The 26,075-nt window shown below is 45.9% G+C and overlaps 2 protein-coding genes across 4 annotated transcripts; both read left to right on the top strand.

The window, feature by feature from the left end:
• Positions 1–4,215: 4,215 nt before the first annotated feature.
• Positions 4,216–19,477, top strand: LOC308148033 (gamma-crystallin M3-like; the record flags this gene model as incomplete). Of its 3 annotated transcripts, none has more annotated exons than XM_080521446.1 (3): positions 4,216–4,257; positions 4,323–4,565; positions 4,648–4,926. In XM_080521446.1, the coding sequence occupies 3 exons, from the start codon at positions 4,225–4,227 to the stop codon at positions 4,924–4,926; spliced, it is 555 nt and encodes a 184-aa protein (XP_080377572.1). The 3 variants fall into 3 exon arrangements, with proteins under 3 accessions (XP_080377572.1, XP_080377570.1, XP_080377571.1); XM_080521444.1 differs by lacking the exons at positions 4,323–4,565; positions 4,648–4,926 and adding exons at positions 18,879–19,121; positions 19,202–19,477 and having other exon boundaries at positions 4,225–4,257; XM_080521445.1 differs by lacking the exons at positions 4,216–4,257; positions 4,323–4,565; positions 4,648–4,926 and adding exons at positions 18,725–18,754; positions 18,879–19,121; positions 19,202–19,477.
• Positions 19,478–21,963: 2,486 nt separating this feature from the next.
• LOC308148034 (gamma-crystallin M3-like) lies at positions 21,964–22,645 on the top strand (the record flags this gene model as incomplete). The annotated part of the gene is made up of 3 exons (XM_080521447.1): positions 21,964–21,978; positions 22,055–22,294; positions 22,367–22,645. The coding sequence occupies 3 exons, from the start codon at positions 21,964–21,966 to the stop codon at positions 22,643–22,645; spliced, it is 534 nt and encodes a 177-aa protein (XP_080377573.1).
• Between the last annotated feature and the right edge of the window lie 3,430 nt (positions 22,646–26,075).

Below are 26,075 nucleotides of genomic sequence, written 5' to 3'. Positions count from 1 at the left end.
CAGTCAGAACAAGACCTAAAGTACCGTTGGTCAGTCAGAACAAGACCTAAAGTACCGTTGGTCAGTCAGAACAAGACCTAAAGAACCGTTGGTCAGTCAGAACAAGACCTAAAGTACCGTTGGTCAGTCAGAACAAGACCTAAAGAACCGTTGGTCAGTCAGAACAAGACCTAAAGTCAGAACAAGACCTAAAGTACCGTTGGTCAGTCAGAACAAGACCTAAAGTCAGAACAAGACCTAAAGTACCGTTGGTCAGTCAGAACAAGACCTAAAGTCAGAACAAGACCTAAAGAACTGTTGGTCAGTCAGAACAAGACCTAAAGTACCGTTGGTCAGTCAGAACAAGACCTAAAGTCAGAACAAGACCTAAAGTACCGTTGGTCAGTCAGAACAAGACCTAAAGTACCGTTGGTCAGTCAGAACAAGACCTAAAGTACCGTTGGTCAGTCAGAACAAGACCTAAAGTACCGTTGGTCAGTCAGAACAAGACCTAAAGTACCGTTGGTCAGTCAGAACAAGACCTAAAGAACCGTTGGTCAGTCAGAACAAGACCTAAAGTACCGTTGGTCAGTCAGAACAAGACCTAAAGAACCGTTGGTCAGTCAGAACAAGACCTAAAGTCAGAACAAGACCTAAAGTACCGTTGGTCAGTCAGAACAAGACCTAAAGTACCGTTGGTCAGTCAGAACAAGACCTAAAGTCAGAACAAGACCTAAAGAACCGTTGGTCAGTCAGAACAAGACCTAAAGTACCGTTGGTCAGTCAGAACAAGACCTAAAGTCAGAACAAGACCTAAAGAACCGTTGGTCAGTCAGAACAAGACCTAAAGTCAGAACAAGACCTAAAGAACCGTTGGTCAGTCAGAACAAGACCTAAAGTCAGAACAAGACCTAAAGTACCGTTGGTCAGTCAGAACAAGACCTAAAGTCAGAACAAGACCTAAAGAACTGTTGGTCAGTCAGAACAAGACCTAAAGTACCGTTGGTCAGTCAGAACAAGACCTGAAGAACCGTTGGTCAGTCAGAACAAGACCTAAAGTACCGTTGGTCAGTCAGAACAAGACCTAAAGTCAGAACAAGACCTAAAGAACTGTTGGTCAGTCAGAACAAGACCTAAAGTACCGTTGGTCAGTCAGAACAAGACCTAAAGTACCGTTGGTCAGTCAGAACAAGACCTAAAGTCAGAACAAGACCTAAAGAACCGTTGGTCAGTCAGAACAAGACCTAAAGTCAGAACAAGACCTAAAGAACCGTTGGTCAGTCAGAACAAGACCTAAAGAACCGTTGGTCAGTCAGAACAAGACCTAAAGTACCGTTGGTCAGTCAGAACAAGACCTAAAGTCAGAACAAGACCTAAAGAACTGTTGGTCAGTCAGAACAAGACCTAAAGAACCGTTGGTCAGTCAGAACAAGACCTAAAGTCAGAACAAGACCTGAAGAACCGTTGGTCAGTCAGAACAAGACCTAAAGTCAGAACAAGACCTGAAGAACCGTTGGTCAGTCAGAACAAGACCTAAAGTCAGAACAAGACCTGAAGAACCGTTGGTCAGTCAGAACAAGACCTAAAGAACCGTTGGTCAGTCAGAACAAGACCTAAAGTCAGAACAAGACCTAAAGAACCGTTGGTCAGTCAGAACAAGACCTAAAGTCGGAACAAGACCTAAAGCACCGTTGGTCAGTCAGAACAAGACCTAAAGTCAGAACAAGACCTAAAGAACTGTTGGTCAGTCAGAACAAGACCTAAAGAACCGTTGGTCAGTCAGAACAAGACCTAAAGTCAGAACAAGACCTAAAGAACCGTTGGTCAGTCAGAACAAGACCTAAAGTCGGAACAAGACCTAAAGTACCGTTGGTCAGTCAGAACAAGACCTAAAGTCAGAACAAGACCTAAAGAACTGTTGGTCAGTCAGAACAAGACCTAAAGAACCGTTGGTCAGTCAGAACAAGACCTAAAGTCAGAACAAGACCTGAAGAACCGTTGGTCAGTCAGAACAAGACCTAAAGTCAGAACAAGACCTGAAGAACCGTTGGTCAGTCAGAACAAGACCTAAAGTCAGAACAAGACCTGAAGAACCGTTGGTCAGTCAGAACAAGACCTAAAGAACCGTTGGTCAGTCAGAACAAGACCTAAAGTCAGAACAAGACCTGAAGAACCGTTGGTCAGTCAGAACAAGACCTAAAGTCAGAACAAGACCTGAAGAACCGTTGGTCAGTCAGAACAAGACCTAAAGAACCGTTGGTCAGTCAGAACAAGACCTAAAGTCAGAACAAGACCTGAAGAACCGTTGGTCAGTCAGAACAAGACCTAAAGTCAGAACAAGACCTAAAGTCAGAACAAGACCTAAAGTCAGAACAAGACCTGAAGAACCGTTGGTCAGTCAGAACAAGGCCGGGCTCCGGAGAACCACTTCCTGTCCCCAGCAAGACAATCTGGGCCAAAACCCATCGTAACCTTTCCAAATGGCGGATTTCAAACAAATTCCAACAGGGTTCAGACTTCAATGGTTCTGATTCAGGCCCGTTTCCATGACAACACTTTAAGTGAAAACACTTCATTTCAGAAAAGTTTGGCATTTACATGAAAACCATGTCTTCATCCATGGAAACGGCAGAAACACTGAAAACAATGTAGTGAGCATGTTGGTCCACTAGTCGGCGCTGTTGTTAGTTTTAGTACTGAAAGCACACACACACACACACACACACACACACACACACACACACACACACACACACACACACACACACACACACACACACACACACACACACACACACACACACACACACACATGCGCAGCAGAGACCAATGAGCTCTAAACATTAATAATGACAGAACGTTCATGTGGACAGACCAAGTTGGATTGTTATTACGGTGACTGTCAAAATAAAATCACCAAGTTGGATTGTTATTACGGTGACTGTCAAAATAAAATCACCAAGTTGGATTGTTATTACGGTGACTGTCAAAATAAAAGCACCAAGTTGGATTGTTATTACGGTGACTGTCAAAATAAAAGCACCAAGTTGGATTGTTATTACGGTGACTGTCAAAATAAAAGCACCAAGTTGGATTGTTATTACAGTGACTGTCAAAATAAAATCACCAAGTTGGTTGTTATTATGGTGACTGTCAAAATAAAAGCACCAAGTTGGATTGTTATTATGGTGACTGTTAAAATAAAACCACCAAGTTGGATTGTTATTACAGTGACTTTCAAAATAAAACTACCAAATCCAATAGAAGATCCCTCTGCTTGTTTTTATGCTTCTAGTTCTATCATGTACATTTTTCATTGTAATTTTTTAAGCAGGGATTTTAGAAACTGCGTTGATCTCTCTTTGTATTGTTTTACACTTTGTAACCTTGTATCGGTTCCAATGACAATAAAGATTCTATTCTATTCTGAAAGATCAAAGACTCCATGGTTTCCAACCTGCCTTAGTGTTTAAACAACTTTCAGGACATCGTGTACCGTCAAAGTGTGTCGTGTTTCTTTGCTTTGAGCCTGAAACTTCTCTCTGGAAGGGAGAACCTCTGGAGAGGAGAACCTCTGGAGAGGAGAACCCCCCCCCCCCCCACACACACACACACACCGTTAATTTTCCTGTCATGTGTTCCATGACGATGGTTCCCATTGTAGTCATGATGCTTTGTTGTACGGTTGTTTACTTCACACAGGTTACTATTTTACATGACTCCTTTCTTTTACTGGTTATATATGTACAATATTGGATACTTACATAATTAAACTGCCTGAAGTTTCCAGAGTTACTGTTTTATAACAGTCTGAGGCGTGAATATTTCTATATACCGTTATTGAAATATACCAAAACAGATATCTTTTCCTTGGACATTGTGTATTGGTTCGCTGATGTGCTTCTCAATAAAAGTATGTTTCCTCCACAACATATCTGGTTTGTTGGACGTGTTCTGGTCCTACAGCTTGACCTCTGCAGAGAGGACACCGTCTTCAGGGACACTGTCAGAGTGTCTCTACAGCAGAGGTTTCACTGTACACGCTCGTTGAAGGGTCATGTGGTTCGGCCTATTCAGGTCCTGCTGCTGGAATCGCTGTGTTCACGGTGGCGCTGTGGGCCTCTCCCGGAAACTGCTGAGTCGGGGGCTCCACGGTGGGAGGGGGGGGCGAGGTTCACGTGTGGTCAGGTATAAAAGGAAAGGGTTAAACCAGGTGGGAACAGCATCGACTCGTCCACAGCCACCATGAGCAACACCGGCATGAACATGAGGGGAAAGGTACCCGATCGTCTCGCACCTCCTGCTGCTGGAGAACCCCCACCTGCTGACTGTCTCTGTTTCAGATCGTCTTCTACGAGGAGAGGAACTTCCAGGGCCGCTCCTATGAGTGCAACAGCGACTGCTCCGACATGACGTCCTACCTGAGCAGGTGCCAGTCCTGCAGGGTGGAGAGCGGCTGCTTCATGGTCTACGAGAGGCCCAACTTCCAGGGCAACCAGAGCCTCATGAGGAGGGGCGAGTACGCCGACCACATGAGCATGATGGGCATGAGGGACAACATCAGGTCCTGCAGGATGATCCCCATGGTAGGAACCGGCTCCCCCTGGCCCCCAGAGCAGGTCCGAACCCCGTCCGTCCCCAAATAACGTCCCCCGTCTCCGTCCACAGCACCGAGGACAGTTCAGGATGAGGATCTACGAGAGGGAGAACTTCGGCGGCCAGATGAACGAGCTGATGGACGACTGCGACAACATGATGGACCGCTACCGCATGTCGGACTGCATGTCCTGCAACGTGATGGACGGCCACTGGCTGATGTACGAGCAGCCCCAGTACAGAGGCAGGATGATGTACCTGAGGCCCGGGGAGTACCGCAGCTTCAGGGAGATGGGCATGAGCGGCATGAGGTTCATGAGCATGAAGCGCATCATGGACTCCTGCCAGTGAACACAATAAAATACGTCCACACTACTGAGTTCTGTCAAATGTCTTTTGTTTGGTACAGCCACGGTCAAATCAATGGTTAAAAAAAAGCTGAAAGGTGTCGAGGGTCCAAAGCTTGTTGGTTTCATCTTCAGTACTTCTGACTGAGAAACTGTGAATTCAGCCGATTTCCAATGTTTGCATTGTTTATGGATCAAATCTCACGAGGTAAATATTACTGACGAAGATCAGCTGAGACTGAAGTCACACGAGACAAAGACATCTCGTTTCTTCCCGTTTCTTCCCCCTCATCCACACGGCACCGTGAAAACCACTCAACATGATGTAGGACATATGCCGGGCCTATAGGTGGCGCTGTAGCGTTGCCACGGAGATTCAAGGAAACCAGAGAAAACCTGGAGCCTGAAAACGACGTAGAAATGGACAAATCCTCCAAGTGTCCTTATTAAAGCTCCAGCAGCTCCACCTGCAGCAGGTCGTCGCCATGTTGGTGGTGTTGATGACGTCACCGAGAGGGAGGCGGGGTTATATGTGGAGAGGCGGGGCCATGACATCATTGTTTTCAGCTACTGTGCATCTTGTCTGTCCACACACCAAAGCTGAGGCGGTGTTTTCTACTTCCTCCACTCTGGAACACGTTTTAAACAACAAACATGTTTTCGAGCTCCTAAGAGGAGGTGTGGCTGATCGGACTGAAACCATGGTTACACCCGACAGCGTCGCTATGGCGTCACGTTGCATCACGTTGTATCACGTTGCATCAAGTTGTATCACGTTGCATCACGTTGTATTATGTTGCATCACGTTGCGTCACGTTGCATCACGTTGTATTATGTTGCATCACGTTGTATCACGTTGCATCACGTTGCATCACGTTGTATTACGTTATATCACGTTGCATCACGTTGTATTACGTTATATCACGTTGCATCACGTTGCATCACGTTGCATCACGTTGTATTATGTTGTATCACGTTGCATCACGTTGCATCACGTTGTATTATGTTGCATCACGTTGTATCACGTTGCATCACGTTGCATCACGTTGTATTACGTTATATCATGTTGCATCACGTTGCATCACGTTGCATCACGTTGTATTATGTTGCATCACGTTGTATCACGTTGCATCACGTTGCATCACGTTGTATTATGTTGCATCACGTTGTATCACGTTGCATCACGTTGTATTACGTTATATCATGTTGCATCACGTTGCATCACGTTGCATTACGTTGTATTATGTTGCATCACGTTGTATCATGTTGCATCACGTTGCATCACGTTGTATTATGTTGCATCACGTTGTATTACGTTGTATTATGTTGCATCACGTTGCATCACGTTGCATCACGTTGTATCACGTTGCATCACGTTGCATCACGTTGTATTATGTTGCATCACGTTGTATTATGTTGCATCACGTTGCGTCACGTTGCATCACGTTGTATTATGTTGCATCACGTTGCATCACGTTGTATTATGTTGCATCACGTTGCATCACGTTGTATTATGTTGCATCACGTTGCATTATGTTGCATCACGTTGTATCACGTTGCATCACGTTGTATTATGTTGCATCACGTTGTATTATGTTGCATCACGTTGTATTATGTTGTATCACGTTGCATCACGTTGTATTATGTTGCATCACGTTGTATTATGTTGCATCACGTTGCGTCACGTTGCATCACGTTGTATTATGTTCATCACGTTGCATCACGTTGTATTATGTTGCATCACGTTGCATCACGTTGTATTATGTTGCATCACGTTGCATTATGTTGCATCACGTTGCATCACGTTGTATTATGTTGCGTCACGTTGCATCACGTTGTGTCACGTTGTATTATGTTGCGTCACGTTGCATCACGTTGTGTCACGTTGTATTACGTTGCATCATGTTGCATCACGTTGTATTATGTTGCATCACGTTGCATCACGTTGCATTACGTTGTATTATGTTGCATCACGTTGTATTACGTTATATCACGTTGCATCACGTTGCATCACGTTGTATTACGTTATATCACGTTGCATCACGTTGCATCACGTTGCATCACGTTGTATTATGTTGCATCACGTTGTATCACGTTGCATCACGTTGCATCACGTTGTATTACGTTATATCACGTTGCATCACGTTGCATCACGTTGCATTACGTTGTATTATGTTGCATCACGTTGTATCATGTTGCATCACGTTGCATCACGTTGTATTATGTTGCATCACGTTGTATTACGTTGTATTATGTTGCATCACGTTGCATCACGTTGCATCACGTTGTATCACGTTGCATCACGTTGCATCACGTTGTATTATGTTGCATCACGTTGTATTATGTTGCATCACGTTGTATTACGTTGTATTATGTTGCATCACGTTGTATTACGTTGTATTATGTTGCATCACGTTGCATCACGTTGTATTATGTTGCATCACGTTGTATCACGTTGTATTATGTTGCATCACGTTGTATTACGTTGTATTATGTTGCATCACGTTGCATCACGTTGTATTATGTTGCATCACGTTGCATTATGTTGCATCACGTTGCATCACGTTGTATTATGTTGCGTCACGTTGCATCACGTTGTGTCACGTTGTATTATGTTGCGTCACGTTGCATCACGTTGTGTCACGTTGTATTATGTTGCATCACGTTGCATCACGTTGCATTACGTTGTATTATGTTGCATCACGTTGTATTACGTTATATCACGTTGCATCACGTTGCATCACGTTGTATTACGTTATATCACGTTGCATCACGTTGCATCACGTTGTATTATGTTGCATCACGTTGTATCACGTTGCATCACGTTGCATCACGTTGTATTACGTTATATCACGTTGCATCACGTTGCATCACGTTGCATCACGTTGTATTACGTTATATCACGTTGCATCACGTTGCATCACGTTGCATTACGTTGTATTATGTTGCATCACGTTGTATCATGTTGCATCACGTTGCATCACGTTGTATTATGTTGCATCACGTTGTATTACGTTGTATTATGTTGCATCACGTTGCATCACGTTGCATCACGTTGTATCACGTTGCATCACGTTGCATCACGTTGTATTATGTTGCATCACGTTGTATTATGTTGCATCACGTTGTATTACGTTGTATTATGTTGCATCACGTTGTATTACGTTGTATTATGTTGCATCACGTTGTATTACGTTGTATTATGTTGCATCACGTTGCATCACGTTGTATTATGTTGCATCACGTTGCATCACGTTGCATCACGTTGTATCACGTTGTATTATGTTGCATCACGTTGTATCACGTTGCATCACGTTGCATGACGTTGCATCACGTTGTGTCATGCTGTGTCACGTTGCATCACGTTGCATCACGTTGTATTATGTTGCATCACGTTGCATCACGTTGTATTATGTTGCATCACGTTGCATCACGTTGTATTATGTTGCATCACGTTGCATTATGTTGCATCACGTTGTATCACGTTGCATCACGTTGCATCACGTTGTATTATGTTGCATCACGTTGTATTATGTTGCATCACGTTGCGTCACGTTGCATCACGTTGTATTATGTTGCATCACGTTGCATCACGTTGTATTATGTTGTATTATGTTGCATCACGTTGCATCACGTTGTATTACGTTGTATTATGTTGCATCACGTTGCATCACGTTGCATCACGTTGTATTATGTTGCATCACGTTGTATTATGTTGCATCACGTTGTATTACGTTGTATTATGTTGCATCACGTTGTATTACGTTGTATTATGTTGCATCACGTTGCATCACGTTGCATCACGTTGTATCACGTTGCATCACGTTGCATCACGTTGTATTATGTTGCATCACGTTGTATTATGTTGCATCACGTTGCGTCACGTTGCATCACGTTGTATTATGTTGCATCACGTTGCATCACGTTGTATTATGTTGCATCACGTTGCATCACGTTGCATCACGTTGTATTATGTTGCATCACGTTGTATTATGTTGCATCACGTTGTATCACGTTGCATCACGTTGTATTATGTTGCATCACGTTGTATTATGTTGCATCACGTTGCGTCACGTTGCATCACGTTGTATTATGTTGCATCACGTTGCATCACGTTGTATTATGTTGCATCACGTTGCATCACGTTGTATTATGTTGCATCACGTTGCATTATGTTGCATCACGTTGCATCACGTTGTATTATGTTGCGTCACGTTGCATCACGTTGTGTCACGTTGTATTATGTTGCGTCACGTTGCATCACGTTGTGTCACGTTGTATTACGTTGCATCATGTTGCATCACGTTGTATTATGTTGCATCACGTTGCATCACGTTGCATTACGTTGTATTATGTTGCATCACGTTGTATTACGTTATATCACGTTGCATCACGTTGCATCACGTTGTATTACGTTATATCACGTTGCATCACGTTGCATCACGTTGCATCACGTTGTATTATGTTGCATCACGTTGTATCACGTTGCATCACGTTGCATCACGTTGTATTACGTTATATCACGTTGCATCACGTTGCATCACGTTGCATTACGTTGTATTATGTTGCATCACGTTGTATCATGTTGCATCACGTTGCATCACGTTGTATTATGTTGCATCACGTTGTATTACGTTGTATTATGTTGCATCACGTTGCATCACGTTGCATCACGTTGTATCACGTTGCATCACGTTGCATCACGTTGTATTATGTTGCATCACGTTGTATTATGTTGCATCACGTTGTATTACGTTGTATTATGTTGCATCACGTTGTATTACGTTGTATTATGTTGCATCACGTTGCATCACGTTGTATTATGTTGCATCACGTTGTATCACGTTGTATTATGTTGCATCACGTTGTATTACGTTGTATTATGTTGCATCACGTTGCATCACGTTGTATTATGTTGCATCACGTTGCATTATGTTGCATCACGTTGCATCACGTTGTATTATGTTGCGTCACGTTGCATCACGTTGTGTCACGTTGTATTATGTTGCGTCACGTTGCATCACGTTGTGTCACGTTGTATTACGTTGCATCATGTTGCATCACGTTGTATTATGTTGCATCACGTTGCATCACGTTGCATTACGTTGTATTATGTTGCATCACGTTGTATTACGTTATATCACGTTGCATCACGTTGCATCACGTTGTATTACGTTATATCACGTTGCATCACGTTGTATTATGTTGCATCACGTTGTATCACGTTGCATCACGTTGCATCACGTTGTATTACGTTATATCACGTTGCATCACGTTGCATCACGTTGCATCACGTTGTATTACGTTATATCACGTTGCATCACGTTGCATCACGTTGCATTACGTTGTATTATGTTGCATCACGTTGTATCATGTTGCATCACGTTGCATCACGTTGTATTATGTTGCATCACGTTGTATTACGTTGTATTATGTTGCATCACGTTGCATCACGTTGTATCACGTTGCATCACGTTGCATCACGTTGTATTATGTTGCATCACGTTGTATTACGTTGTATTATGTTGCATCACGTTGCATCACGTTGTATTATGTTGCATCACGTTGTATCACGTTGTATTATGTTGCATCACGTTGTATTACGTTGTATTATGTTGCATCACGTTGCATCACGTTGTATTATGTTGCATCACGTTGCATCACGTTGCATCACGTTGTATCACGTTGTATTATGTTGCATCACGTTGTATCACGTTGCATCACGTTGCATGACGTTGCATCACGTTGTGTCATGCTGTGTCACGTTGCATCACGTTGTATTATGTTGCATCACGTTGCATCACGTTGTATTATGTTGCATCACGTTGCATCACGTTGTATTATGTTGCATCACGTTGCATTATGTTGCATCACGTTGTATCACGTTGCATCACGTTGCATCACGTTGTATTATGTTGCATCACGTTGTATTATGTTGCATCACGTTGTATTATGTTGCATCACGTTGTATTATGTTGCATCACGTTGTATTATGTTGCATCACGTTGTATTATGTTGCATCACGTTGTATTATGTTGCATCACGTTGTATTACGTTGTATTATGTTGCATCACGTTGCATCACGTTGCATCACGTTGTATTATGTTGCATCACGTTGTATTACGTTGTATTATGTTGCATCACGTTGCATCACGTTGCATCACGTTGCATCACGTTGTATTATGTTGCATCACGTTGTATTACGTTGTATTATGTTGCATCACGTTGTATTACGTTGTATTATGTTGCATCACGTTGCATCACGTTGTATTATGTTGCATCACGTTGCATCACGTTGCATCACGTTGTATCACGTTGTATTATGTTGCATCACGTTGTATCACGTTGCATCACGTTGCATGACGTTGCATCACGTTGTGTCATGCTGTGTCACGTTGCATCACGTTGCATCACGTTGTATTATGTTGCATCACGTTGCATCACGTTGTATTATGTTGCATCACGTTGCATCACGTTGTATTATGTTGCATCACGTTGTATTATGTTGCATCACGTTGCATCACGTTGTATTATGTTGCATCACGTTGCATTATGTTGTATCACGTTGCATCACGTTGCATCACGTTGTATTATGTTGCATCACGTTGTATTATGTTGCATCACGTTGCGTCACGTTGCATCACGTTGTATTATGTTGCATCACGTTGTATTACGTTGTATTATGTTGCATCACGTTGCATCACGTTGCATCACGTTGTATTATGTTGCATCACGTTGTATTATGTTGCATCACGTTGTATTACGTTGTATTATGTTGCATCACGTTGTATTACGTTGTATTATGTTGCATCACGTTGCATCACGTTGTATTATGTTGCATCATGTTGTATCACGTTGTATTATGTTGCATCACGTTGTATTACGTTGTATTATGTTGCATCACGTTGCATCACGTTGTATTATGTTGCATCACGTTGCATCACGTTGTATCACGTTGTATTATGTTGCATCACGTTGTATCACGTTGCATCACGTTGCATGACGTTGCATCACGTTGTGTCATGTTGTGTCACGTTGCATCACGTTGTATTATGTTGCATCACGTTGCATCACGTTGTATTATGTTGCATCACGTTGCATCACGTTGTATTATGTTGCATCACGTTGCATTATGTTGCATCACGTTGTATCACGTTGCATCACGTTGCATCACGTTGTATTATGTTGCATCACGTTGTATTATGTTGCATCACGTTGCGTCACGTTGCATCACGTTGTATTATGTTGCATCACGTTGCATCACGTTGTATTATGTTGCATCACGTTGCATTATGTTGCATCACGTTGTATTATGTTGCATCACGTTGCATTATGTTGCATCACGTTGTATTATGTTGCGTCACGTTGCGTCACGTTGTATTATGTTGCGTCACGTTGTATTATGTTGCGTCACGTTGCATCACGTTGCATCATGTTGTATTACGTTGCATCACGTTGTATTATGTTGCATCACGTTGCATCACGTTGTATTATGTTGCGTCACGTTGCATCACGTTGTGTCACGTTGCATCACGTTGCATCACGTTGTATTATGTTGCATCACGTTGCATCACGTTGCATCACGTTGTATTATGTTGCATCACGTTGTATTATGTTGCATCACGTTGCATCACGTTGTATTATGTTGCATCACGTTGCATCACGTTGTATTATGTTGCATCACGTTGCATCACGTTGTATTATGTTGCATCACGTTGCATCACGTTGCATCACGTTGCATCACGTTGTATTACGTTGCATCACGTTGTATTATGTTGCATCACGTTGCATCACGTTGTATTATGTTGCATCACGTTGCATCACGTTGTATCATGTTGCATCACGTTGCATCACGTTGTATTATGTTGCATCACGTTGCATCACGTTGTATTATGTTGCATCACGTTGCATTATGTTGCATCACGTTGTATCACGTTGCATCACGTTGCATCACGTTGTATTATGTTGCATCACGTTGCATTATGTTGCATCACGTTGCATCACGTTGTATTATGTTGCGTCACGTTGCATCACGTTGTGTCACGTTGTATTATGTTGCGTCACGTTGTATTATGTTGCATCACGTTGCATCACGTTGTATTATGTTGCGTCACGTTGCATCACGTTGTGTCACGTTGCATCACGTTGTATTACGTTGCATCATGTTGCATCACGTTGTATTATGTTGCATCACGTTGCATCACGTTGTGTCACGTTGTATTATGTTGCATCACGTTGCATCACGTTGCATTACGTTGTATTATGTTGCATCACGTTGTATTACGTTATATCACGTTGCATCACGTTGCATCACGTTGTATTACGTTATATCACGTTGCATCACGTTGCACCACGTTGCATCACGTTGTATTACGTTATATCATGTTGCATCACGTTGCATCACGTTGCATTACGTTGTATTATGTTGCATCACGTTGTATCATGTTGCATCACGTTGCATCATGTTGTATTATGTTGCATCACGTTGTATTACGTTGTATTATGTTGCATCACGTTGTATCATGTTGCATCACGTTGCATCACGTTGTATTATGTTGCATCACGTTGCATCACGTTGTATCACGTTGTATCACGTTGTATCACGTTGTATTATGTTGCATCACGTTGTATTACGTTGTATTATGTTGCATCACGTTGTATCACGTTGCATCACGTTGCATCACGTTGTATTATGTTGCATCACGTTGTATTACGTTGTATTATGTTGCATCACGTTGCATCACGTTGCATCACGTTGTATCACGTTGTATTATGTTGCATCACGTTGTATCACGTTGCATCACGTTGCATGACGTTGCATCACGTTGTGTCACGTTGTGTCACGTTGCGTCACGTTGCATCACGTTGTGTCACGTTGTATTATGTTGCATCACGTTGTGTCACGTTGTATTATGTTGCATCACGTTGCATCACGTTGTATTACGTTGCATCACGTTGTGTCACGTTGTATTATGTTGCATCACGTTGCGTCACGTTGTATTATGTTGCATCACGTTGCATCACGTTGTATTATGTTGCATCACGTTGCGTCACGTTGCATCACGTTGTATTTTGTTGCATCACGTTGCATCACGTTGTATTATGTTGCATCACGTTGTATTATGTTGCATCACGTTGTATTATGTTGCATCACGTTGCATGACGTTGCATCACGTTGCATCACGTTGCATGACGTTGCATCACGTTGCATCACGTTGTGTCACGTTGTATTACGTTGCATCACGTTGCATCACGTTGCGTCACGTTGCATCACGTTGCGTCACGTTGCATCACGTTGTATTATGTTGCATCACGTTGCATCATGTTGTATTATGTTGCATCACGTTGCATGACGTTGCATCACGTTGCATGACGTTGCGTCACGTTGCGTCACGTTGCATCACGTTGTGTCACGTTGTATTACGTTGCATCACGTTGCATCACGTTGCGTCACGTTGCATCACGTTGCGTCACGTTGCATCACGTTGCATCACGTTGTATTACGTTGCATCACGTTGCATCACGTTGTATTATGTTGCATCACGTTGCGTCACGTTGTATTATGTTGCATCACGTTGCATCACGTTGTATTATGTTGTATCACGTTGCGTCACGTTGTATTATGTTGCATCACGTTGCGTCACGTTGCATCACGTTGTATTTTGTTGCATCACGTTGCATCACGTTGTATTATGTTGCATCACGTTGCATCACGTTGTATTATGTTGTATTACGTTGTATTATGTTGCGTCACGTTGTATCACGTTGGCTACACCCCCGGCCTCCACCTGCTCCTCCTGAGCTACACCCCCCGGCCTCCACCTCCTCCTCCTGAGCTACACCCCCGGCCTCCACCTCCTCCTCCTGAGCTACACCCCCGGCCTCCACCTCCTCCTCCTGAGCTACACCCCCGGCCTCCACCTCCTCCTCCTGAGCTACACCCCCCGGCCTCCACCTCCTCCTCCTGAGCTACACCCCCGGCCTCCACCTCCTCCTCCTGAGCTACACCCCCGGCCTCCACCTCCTCCTCCTGAGCTACACCCCCGGCCTCCACCTGCTCCTCCTGAGCTACACCCCCCGGCCTCCACCTCCTCCTCCTGAGCTACACCCCCGGCCTCCACCTCCTCCTCCTGAGCTACACCCCCGGCCTCCACCTCCTCCTCCTGAGCTACACCCCCCGGCCTCCACCTGCTCCTCCTGAGCTACACCCCCTGACGCAGCGTCAGGCTCTTTAATCCAGCATGTTCAAGAGTTAACCCTTTACTTATCCTACCAGTCTAGTTGATTGAGGCTCTGTGTTGTTTCAAGCTATTCAGAATGTTGAAGTCCAACATGTTTCATGTTTGGGAAAAATAAACTTGTTTCTTTTAGTGCAGCAGAATGTGTGAAACTACTTTTCCTCTCAAAAATACTCAGGAATCGTTAGAAGAACTGATAAAGAACTGGATTGAAAAGTAGAATTGAAAATGGCATCGATATTGAGAGACTCATCAATTCCAGACCGAGAGAGGAAGTCCCGCCCCTTTAGCCTGTGGTGGCTAGGCTAGTTAGCTCCTGGCTAATGGGTCGCTCCAAACAACCTCCATATAAAGTCTTCACACCAGCTATCAATGAGTCTTCCTCTCTACTTCCTCTCCTCAACTTCCTGCTCTCTTTATCCTCCTCTCTTCATCCTCCTCTCTACTTCCTCTCCTCTACTTCCTGCTCTCTTTATCCTCCTCTCTACTTCCTCTCTACTTCCTCTCCTCTACTTCCTGCTCTCTTTATCCTCCTCTCTACTTCCTCTCTACTTCCTCTCCTCTACTTCCTGCTCTCTTCATCCTCCTCTCTACTTCCTCTCCTCTACTTCCTCTCCTCTACTTCCTGCTCTCTTCATCCTCCTCTCTACTTCCTCTCCTCTACTTCCTGCTCTCTTCATCCTCCTCTCTACTTCCTCTCCTCTACTTCCTGCTCTCTTCATCCTCCTCTCTACTTCCTCTCCTCAACTTCCTGCTCTCTTTATCCTCCTCTCTACTTCCTCTCTACTTCCTCTCCTCTACTTCCTGCTCTCTTCATCCTCCTCTCTACTTCCTCTCCTCTACTTCCTGCTCTCTTCATCCTCCTCTCTACTTCCTCTCCTCTACTTCCTCTCCTCTACTTCCTGCTCTCTTCATCCTCCTCTCTACTTCCTCTCCTCTACTTCCTGCTCTCTTCATCCTCCTCTCTACTTCCTCTCCTCTACTTCCTGCTCTCTTCATCCTCCTCTCTACTTCCTCTCCTCTACTTCCTCTCCTCTACTTCCTGCTCTCTTCATCCTCCTCTCTACTTCCTCTCCTCTACTTCCTGCTCTCTTCATCCTCCTCTCTACTTCCTCTCTACTTCCTCTCCTCTACTTCCTCTCCTCAACTTCCTGCTCTCTTTATCCTCCTCTCTACTTCCTCTCCTCAACTTCCTACTCTCTTCATCCTCCTCTCTACTTCCTCCTCTCTACTTCCTCCTCTCTACTTCCTCTCCTCTACTTCCTGCTCTCTTTATCCTCCTCTCTACTTCCTCTCTACTTCCTCTCCTCTACTTCCTGCTCTCTTCATCCTCCTCTCTACTTCCTCCTCTCTACTTCCTCTCCTCTACTTCCTGCTCTCTTCATCCTCCTCTCTACTTCCTCTCCTCTACTTCCTGCTCTCTTTATCCTCCTCGCTACTTCCTCTTCTCTACTTGCTGCTCTCTTCATCCTCCTCTCTACTTCCTCCTCTCTACTTCCTCTCCTCTACTTCCTGCTCTCGTCATCCTCCTCTCTACTTCCTCCTCTCTACTTCCTCTCCTCTACTTCCTGCTCTGTTTATCCTCCTCCCTACTTCCTCTCCTCCCTGCTCTCTTCATCCTGCTCTCTACTTCCTCCTCTCTACTTCCTCTCCTCTACTTCCTGCTCTCTTCATCCTCCTCTCTACATCCTCTCCTCTACTTCCTGCTCTCTTCATCCTCCTCTCTACTTTCTCTCCTCTACTTCCTGCTCTCTTCTTCCTCCTCTCTACTTCCTCCTCTCTACTTCCTCTCCTCTACTTCCTGCTCTCTTCATCCTCCTCTCTACATCCTCTCCTCTACTTCCTGCTCTCTTCATCCTCCTCTCTACTTTCTCTCCTCTACTTCCTGCTCTCTTCTTCCTCCTCTCTACTTCCTCCTCTCTTCTTCCTGCTCTCTTCTTCCTCCTCTCTACTTCCTGCTCTCTTCTTCCTCTCTACTTCCTCTTCTCTACTTCCTGCTCTCTTCATCCTCCTCTCTACTTCCTGCTCTCTTCTCCCTCCTCTCTACTTCCTGCTCTCTTCTTCCTCCTCTCTACTTCCTCCTCTCTACTTCCTCTCCTCTACTTCCTTCTCTCTACTTCCTGCTCTCTTCTTCCTCCTCTCTACTTCCTGCTCTCTTCTTCCTCCTCTCTACTTCCTCTCCTCTACTTCCTGTTCTCTTCTTCCTCCTCTCTACTGCCTGCTCTCTTCTTCCTCTCTACTTCCTCTTCTCTACTTCCTGCTCTCTTCATCCTCCTCTCTACTTCCTCTTCTCTACTTCCTGCTCTCTACGTCCTCCTCTCTACTTCCTCTTCTCTACTTACTGCTCTCTACTTCCTCTTCTCTACTTACTGCTCTCTACTTCCTGCTCTCTTCATCCTCCTCTCTACTTCCTCCTCTCTACTTCCTCTTCTCTACTTCCTGCTCTCTACGTCCTCCTCTCTACTTCCACTTCTCTACTTACTGCTCTCTACTTCCTCTTCTCTACTTACTGCTCTCTACTTCCTCCTCTCTACTTCCTCTTCTCTAGTTACTGCTCTCTACTTCCTCTTCTCTACTTCCTGCTCTCTACTTCCTCCTCTCGACTTCCTCTTCTCTACTTCCTGCTCTCTTCATCCTCCTCTCTACTTCCTCTTCTCTACTTCCTGCTCTCTACGTCCTCCTCTCTACTTCCTCTTCTCTACTTACTGCTCTCTACTTCCTCTTCTCTACTTACTGCTCTCTACTTCCTGCTCTCTTCATCCTCCTCTCTACTTCCTCCTCTCTACTTCCTCTTCTCTACTTACTGCTCTCTACTTCCTCTTCTCTACTTACTGCTCTCTACTTCCTCCTCTCGACTTCCTCTTCTCTAGTTACTGCTCTCTACTTCCTCTTCTCTACTTACTGCTCTCTACTCCCTCTTCTCTACTTCCTGCTCTCTACTCCCTCTTCTCTACTTCCTGCTCTCTACTCCCTCCTCTCTACTCCCTCTTCTCTACTTCCTCCTCTCTACTCCCTCTTCTCTACTCCCTCTTCTCTACTTCCTGCTCTCTACTCCCTCTTCTCTACTCCCTCTTCTCTACTTCCTGCTTCATACAATCTAAAGTTGGATGAATGTATAAAAAACATTTGACTGTTTAAAAACTAAATAAATAAAAAAGAGAGTAAGGTTTTGTGGGAATGTTCTTCTTATTGATTGACGGCATGTCGCTCACAACGGCGACTTCAAGTGATTAAAAGGTTTAGAGTATTAAAAGAGTACTGCGGTTGGGACAACAAGGTAAAGTGGTGCAGCTCCACTCTGCTGGACTGGACAGACCTGAATGGAGGCTTTGTGTCACTCTGTCAAAAGCATCAGATTTCTAAAGTCTTCGAGGGCCTGGTCACCTGATGCTGTGACCCGGGGCGGCAGTGCCGCGGTGCAGCGCTCTATACCATGTGCTGGGTCAGGGCTTTACACAAAGGGGGCCCTCTGACCCAGCCGGCGGTCAGGCAGGTATAAAAGCCGGGGCGAGACCCAACAGGGCAGCAGTGCAGCCGCAGCATCACATCAGCTCACCTACAAGCATGTCCACCACTGACATGAGCATGGGCAAGGTAAGACCCAGGACACCCAGACTGACCCGGTTCAGCTCAGAGGCCTGCAGAGGCCCACGAACCACCGGCTCACCTGGACCAGGTGTGCTGGGATCTTGACCGATGGCTCACCTGTGTGTTTCAGATCATCTTCTACGAGGAGAGGAACTTCCAGGGCCGCTCCTATGAGTGCAGCAGCGACTGCTCCGACATGACGTCCTACCTGAGCAGGTGCCAGTCCTGCAGGGTGGAGAGCGGCTGCTTCATGGTCTACGAGAGGCCCAACTTCCAGGGCAACCAGAGCCTCATGAGGAGGGGCGAGTACGCCGACCACATGAGCATGATGGGCATGAGCAGCGGGATCCGGTCCTGCAGGATGATCCCCATGGTGAGTCACCGACCCGTCGGTCCGGCCAGTCCGGAGAGAGAGCCGCCTCCACAAACCCTGTCCCCCGTCTCCGTCCACAGCACCGAGGACAGTTCAGGATGAGGATCTACGAGAGGGAGAACTTCGGCGGCCAGATGAACGAGCTGATGGACGACTGCGACAACATCATGGACCGCTACCGCATGTCGGACTGCATGTCCTGCAACGTGATGGACGGCCACTGGCTGATGTACGAGCAGCCCCAGTACAGAGGCAGGATGATGTACCTGAGGCCCGGGGAGTACCGCAGCTTCAGGGAGATGGGCATGAGCGGCATGAGGTTCATGAGCATGAAGCGCATCACCGACATGTGCTAGGATCTTTTCATTCTCAAATAAAAATTAAAAAGTAAACTCTGCAAGCCCTGGGATCATTTGTCATGTCTTCTCTCACAACGTCTAAATGAATCCTGCAGCTCTTGATCTCGTGTTTCCTGCGATCCTGTGATCGTTGTGTTTGTTGCCTCCAAGGAGTCGTCGCCCCGTAACGCCATGTTCCCTCGTTATAAAGTATCTTGGTGTTATGACCTCAGTCAAAATCTGCCTGAAAAATCTGGTATTTGAAAGCAGCTGAGTTTTTTCTGTTGAATCTTTGTCCGAGCCGGAATCGGCCAGGAGGAGGCGCCACCCCAAAACACCAGGTTTCGTTTTGGGCCCTGTGTTTTTATTTATCAACATTATTAACACAAAAATCAATAAAACTACAAGCACCGTTGAATATGTCCTTGCTACTGGCCGCACCCCGCCCAAGACGGTCTGATCAAACACGTGACATTTAGGAGGATTCACAGGTTACGCAGACCCTACTTCCTGTTTCCAGCAGGTGGCGCTGTTGCTGATATGGGTCATCATCGTCATACAGCTGTGATCGGATCTGGACTCTGATGCAAAGTGTAAAGTCTGAGGCCGGTCGGACCACGATCAGGCTATTTATCCTGCACTTCCTGTTTCATGCTGAAACGTCAAATTTGTCAGGTTCTTCCACAAGATCGGAACACATTTTGCACTCCAATCTCCTTTTTTAACAACTGGCCAAATTTCAGGTCATTTGGAAAAACGTCCCAGGATGAGTTCCGGCAGGATGATGTTGATCTTTTGGGCTAAAAAAAACCCTCAAATCTGACGTATTTTTCAAAATGGCCAACTTCCAATTGAGTTTTCGGTATGTGTACAAAGAGATGTTTTTGTGGGTCTTGGGGTATTACACATATGCCGAACTTCATAAGCTCTAAGGAAACGTGATGCAAGGTCTTCATTTAGTCAATTCTGCAGGTGCCGCTGTTGACAACTGTTGCTACTTGCGTGTGCATTTCTGCCAAATCCTGCTTTCCTTCGCCCGGCCGGATGTGTCAAGTTTGGTAACTTTCCAGGGAGTTTCAGCCTTCAGAGATTCCTCTGTTCCGTCTAGAGAAGGTTTCTATGTTTCCGAGCCGTTCCATTACGGCCCTTCGCCCTCGGTGGTGCTCAGACCCCGACAGAAACAGAACTGATGAAGATTTCTCCAGAGGTCAAAAGGGAACTCTAGAGAGGCAGTGAAAGGCCCCTGCTTGCTCTCCTCACGGCCGGCGTCCCCATCACGCCCCCTGCAGGCCTTCAGCAGCGGTTCACCCTCCCGTCAGCAGAATTATCTCCTGCACTGGAACTTGAGATGCCAGAAATTCACCCGGTTACAGATTCAACCACAACACCATCACCATGGCGATGTGGGATATTATGACTTCAGACTATGTTGACGACTGCATCACCCACAGACGCTCTTGGCCACACTGAGGAGTCCGACACTCCTGGAGGATTCTGGTCTCCACTGAGCTCATGGCAGAGACTGAAGCTGAACTTCTGTCGGGAGCGACGGCCTTACGCTCAGTCAGCTGACTTGCTTTTGTATCCTTTTGCGATCCGAAATAAAAACTCTTGTGCAGCTTCAGAACCGTGACTCCTCGTCTTTGGCTCTCTCACAAAACACTTTCACACGAAATGACAGAAATCCATGAAATGAAAGTGTTTACAAACGTCCACTGGACATTAAGGCATCGCGCTCCGTCTGGCCTCGGACACACTCGGTACGTTACGGTCCACTGAACCCACCATGGAAGGATTCAGGACTGACTTCCTGTTTGGACCTGGAGTGAACGCTGAAAGTCTTTAGCATGTAGCATTCTCATTAATGTTCTCCAACCGAACCTGCTGCTAATGGATGGCGTGACCTCCTGCTGGCCGGGTCGTATCGAGATCAGTGCTTCCCCATTCATCAACATGTTTGACAGAAGAAACCAAGGTGTGTGTGTGAAGGAGCCTCTGTGGCCCTGATGAGCCTGTCCAGTCACCACATTTCAAAGTATTTCCTGTTGTTGTTATTAATCACAATAAAAGAACCCGTCTATTGAAGCGTAATGTGGATATATGTGCCAATAAACCCACGTCCATTGGCTTTATTTCCCACAGTTTCACCACATGACCAACATAAACGGCAGCACCTGTTTTGAGTTTGAAACACGAGGGTGGCGTTGAGGCCGAGGCCGTCCACTGGGGGAGTGTTGGTGGAAAACAGGCTCTGTGTTATTCAGCAGCAAGGACAAAGCAAAGTGGGGCCTCTTCTCAACAAATGCAACCACCGCAAATCGGCGGCGGCTGAAGGTCCGTGTGAATCCAGCCGTCCGCGGGGCCTCTGCTCCATGTTGCTCTGTCAGGAATTTGCACAATGGGGTCATGATTCCTTTGGACGGGAGGTCAGGTATAAAAGCGCCGGCGGGACACGGAGGAGAGCGTGCAGTCCTTCTGAGCCGACACGGTTGTAAACTGTAGCCATGACCATGGGCAAGGTGAGCGCAGGCCTGGGCTTCGGTCCGCCGCCGGCCGGACGCCCGTCGTAACCACGTCTCCTCTCACACTTTTCAGATCATCTTCTACGAGGACAGGAACTTCCAGGGACGTTCCTATGAGACCAGCAGCGACTGCGCTGACATGTCCTCCTACCTGAGCAGGTGTCACTCCTGCCGGGTGGAGAGCGGCTGCTTCATGGTCTACGACCGCACCAACTTCCAGGGCAACCAGTACTTCGTCAGGAGGGGCGAGTACGCCGACTACCAGCGCATGGGCATGAGCGACTGCATCAGGTCCTGCAGGATGATCCCCATGGTAGGAACCGGCTTCTAGAGCAGGTCCGAACCCCGTCCGTCCCCAAATAACGTCCCCCGTCTCCGTCCACAGCACCGAGGACAGTTCAGGATGAGGATCTACGAGAGGGAGAACTTCGGCGGCCAGATGAACGAGCTGATGGACGACTGCGACAACATGATGGACCGCTACCGCATGTCGGACTGCATGTCCTGCAACGTGATGGACGGCCACTGGCTGATGTACGAGCAGCCCCAGTACAGAGGCAGGATGATGTACCTGAGGCCCGGGGAGTACCGCAGCTTCAGGGAGATGGGCATGAGCGGCATGAGGTTCATGAGCATGAGGCGCATCATGGACTCCTGCTACTAGCGCAACACGTCCTGAAGCACAATCCTGAATAAAAGCTAATGTCAATCTTCTGAACGATTTCATCCGTCACGTCTTCTTCTTCACCGCAGAGTGTCAGACGGGTCTAAATTCACCTGAGGAGTAATTCCACTGAGCACCAGCAGGTGGCAGCATTTCCTCACCTGCACAGCAGGAAGGACAGAGGCTCAGATGAAAGCCGACAGACGGTCTCTCAGTCCGTCAGACACTTTTCTGTCTGTTCGGTAAAACGCTGGTCGAGTCAGAAACTCTTATTATTGTGTTGTTGTTTATTCATTTCAGGCATGTTATATTTACTGCATTTTGTACAATCAAATACATTTTCAAATATTCATACACACGTCACAAAAATATATACAAATAAACAAATAATCTTATGAAAAGTTATACAAAATATCTATAAGTTATGTTTGATTAGACCCACACACATACCAACATTTATTCATATACACACACACTCATACACACACACACACACACACACAATCTCATATACGTGATTGAAATGCCTGACAAGGGGCAGGAAGAAGAAAACTTATCAAATCCTACCCCTTCTCCAATATTTTATATTTATACATAATTACCTTTCTGTATTAAAAACAGTATTTTATATGTAAATATAACAGGAAGAATTTGATCTAACATAGAAGACATCTATATATACAATATTCATACATAAATTATCACGTACATATATAAACACATTGCTGTTGTGGTTTTCTGGACCACTTTATATTTCAGGATATATGAACCTATATACACCTACACATATTTAGCTCCCCCTGCTGTTGAATTGATGTTGAGAGAAACAGCAGCAGTTGCCAGTGACGTAGAAGACGTGGTTGTCCAGGTGGACCCGGGTCCAGGTCTTTATGTAGTTAGTCCTGGATGTCCAGTGTCTTCGGTCCTACCAGCCGGGGATCGGGTGTCTCTGGAGTTGCAGGTCAGTTCATGTAGTTGTACCGTATTCCAGTACTCTAGTGTCTCCAGCTGCTCCGTGTCGTGGACCACCTGGACCGTCTTCTCCTCCGGTGTCCCGTTCAGCTTGACCAAGGTCTTGCAGCTGGAGGTCCACGTCTCCTGGATCTTCTTCAGGCACTGGACTTTCCTGGCGATGTCCTCTTGGTCAGACGTTCCCTGTTGGAACCTCTCAGCGTCCTCCCTCGTTCCAGGAGCTTCGTTTTGTTCTTCCTGCTGACGGACTGGTTTGAGGTGGTTCCTGCTGGGCAGGGGTCACAGGCCTCCATGGTGTTCTGGTCCCCCTCTCGTCCCTTGGACTGGAGACAAGATGTCCCTTGCCGCTCCACGGAGTCGGACAGGTTGTCCTCTGCGGTCCCAGCTGGATCCGAGTGCAGGAACCAGGTTTAATAAGCAGGAGGTGACGACCACATGACTGATGGGCTGGACTGCTCCGAGTCTGACAGCCGGTCCTCCAGGAAGGACACGAGCTTTTCTCTTTCGGGATTCTGGACTTTCAGGGCTTCAACCTCCTCCGTCCAGCCCTCCATGGCCTGACAGCAGACAGGAAGTCCAGGGACTTTTAATGTCCTCCAGATCTTTGGCATCAAACACAGGAGCCCCGCGAATTCAAGTCCACCGGCGACTCAGGAAACGGAAGTGACGACACACCAAATCCTTCTATACCCTCGTTAAAACTTAGAATTCTTCACAATGTCATAAAGACACAAGCAAGCAATTCAGTTTCTATATTTCTCTGTAGGCACACATAGGTATACCTCTATATGTATAGATCTATATATGTATACCACATATCTATATGTACACATGTATATATCCAGGTATGCATGTATGTCTATATATGCATACCTGGATATGTATGTACGTGTATCTGTATGTATATCTATAGGTGTGTGTATGGAAAGATGTATTTAGATGGCCAGTGGGTTTCACTTGTGCATTTGAGCTTCACACTGTTGTTCACAGTCATGGAGGTGTTTGGGGCTCAGTGCCTTGCTCAAGGACATCAAACAAGGCTACTGTATGTTTAGAGAGAGGTGTTGAACGGGAATCAAACTGAGTCAACGTGTTCATCAAGGAGAACTTTCAGCTTGACTCTCGCCGACCATTTGTGCATCTTATTGAAAGAGTTGGACTTTGTTCTGTGGTGTTTAGAAACCTGCTGACCGGCTTGTTTCACCGGACAAAGGCTGGGGGGGGGGGGGGGGGGGGGGGGGGGGGGGCTGTTGTTGTGCTCGCAACCCTTTGTCCCATGACGCCGAGCAGGACGCTCAGGGAACAAGAGGATGGTTCCACCTGCTTTCTGTGTCGGGGAACAAGAGGATGGTTCCACCTGCTTTCTGTGTCGGGGAACAAGGGGATGGTTCCACCTGCTTTCTGTGTCGGGGAACAAGGGGATGGTTCCACCTGCTTTCTGTGTCGGGGATTTTCACTAAACATTAATCATCCATTTACACAACGTCACGGAGACTCACGGAAATAGCAACTTTTGTAAAACGGCTCTCAAGTCAGAACTTTTGGAAAATGCTGCAACGACGTGGTCAAATGAGAGATTCTGGAGAACCTCAGGCTCTGGTTGCTGAAGGGGTGAAGGAACAGCTGGAACAGCTGGAGGGCTGGACCTGAGACTCCCAGGACTCTGGTAGAGGACCTGAGACTCTCAGTACTCTGGTAGAGGACCTGAGACTCCCAGAGGACCTGAGACTCTCAGGACTCTGGTAGAGGACCTGAGACTCCCAGGACTCTGGTAGAGGACCTGAGACTCTCAGTACTCTGGTAGAGGACCTGAGACTCCCAGAGGACCTGAGACTCTCAGGACTCTGGTAGAGGACCTGAGACTCCCAGGACTCTGGTAGAGGACCTGAGACTCTCAGTACTCTGGTAGAGGACCTGAGACTCCCAGAGGACCTGAGACTCTCAGGACTCTGGTAGAGGACCTGAGACTCCCAGGACTCTGGTAGAGGACCTGAGCTAGAGGACAGTACAGACATCACCATATATAATATCGTTTTCCATCAACGTCTTCCGTCAAAAACGTTCATTGGTCCAGTTTTAAAGTGTCTAAAAAGCAAACTAGCAAGCGGAGCAGCAACCAAATGATACAAAGTTGATAAACAAACAAGCAGAAGATAAAATGTACCTGTTCACTTTGTGTTCTTCTGTTTCCTTTGATGACAAAATAAAGCCTTTGTGTTTATGTGACAAGTACTTGGTCACTTCTTTCAACCTTTTGGAAGTTCCACTTACCTTCAAGACGCCAAAGCCCAGAACCTTCTGGGTCTTTCGTTTCCGTGGCAACGGTGCTTGGAGCCACTGAAAAATACCCTTTTTCTAAACTGCTCTGACGGCGGAACTTTTTGAAAACACTCGGACTCGACGGAACAGTGACGGAGGGACAGTGACGGACGGACAGTGACAGAGGTACGCTGACAGA

Source organism: Blennius ocellaris (genome assembly GCF_963422515.1).
Source record: "Blennius ocellaris genome assembly, contig: SCAFFOLD_203, whole genome shotgun sequence".
Classification (NCBI taxonomy): Eukaryota; Metazoa; Chordata; class Actinopteri; order Blenniiformes; family Blenniidae; genus Blennius; species Blennius ocellaris.
This window is presented reverse-complemented; position numbering and strand designations above follow the sequence as displayed.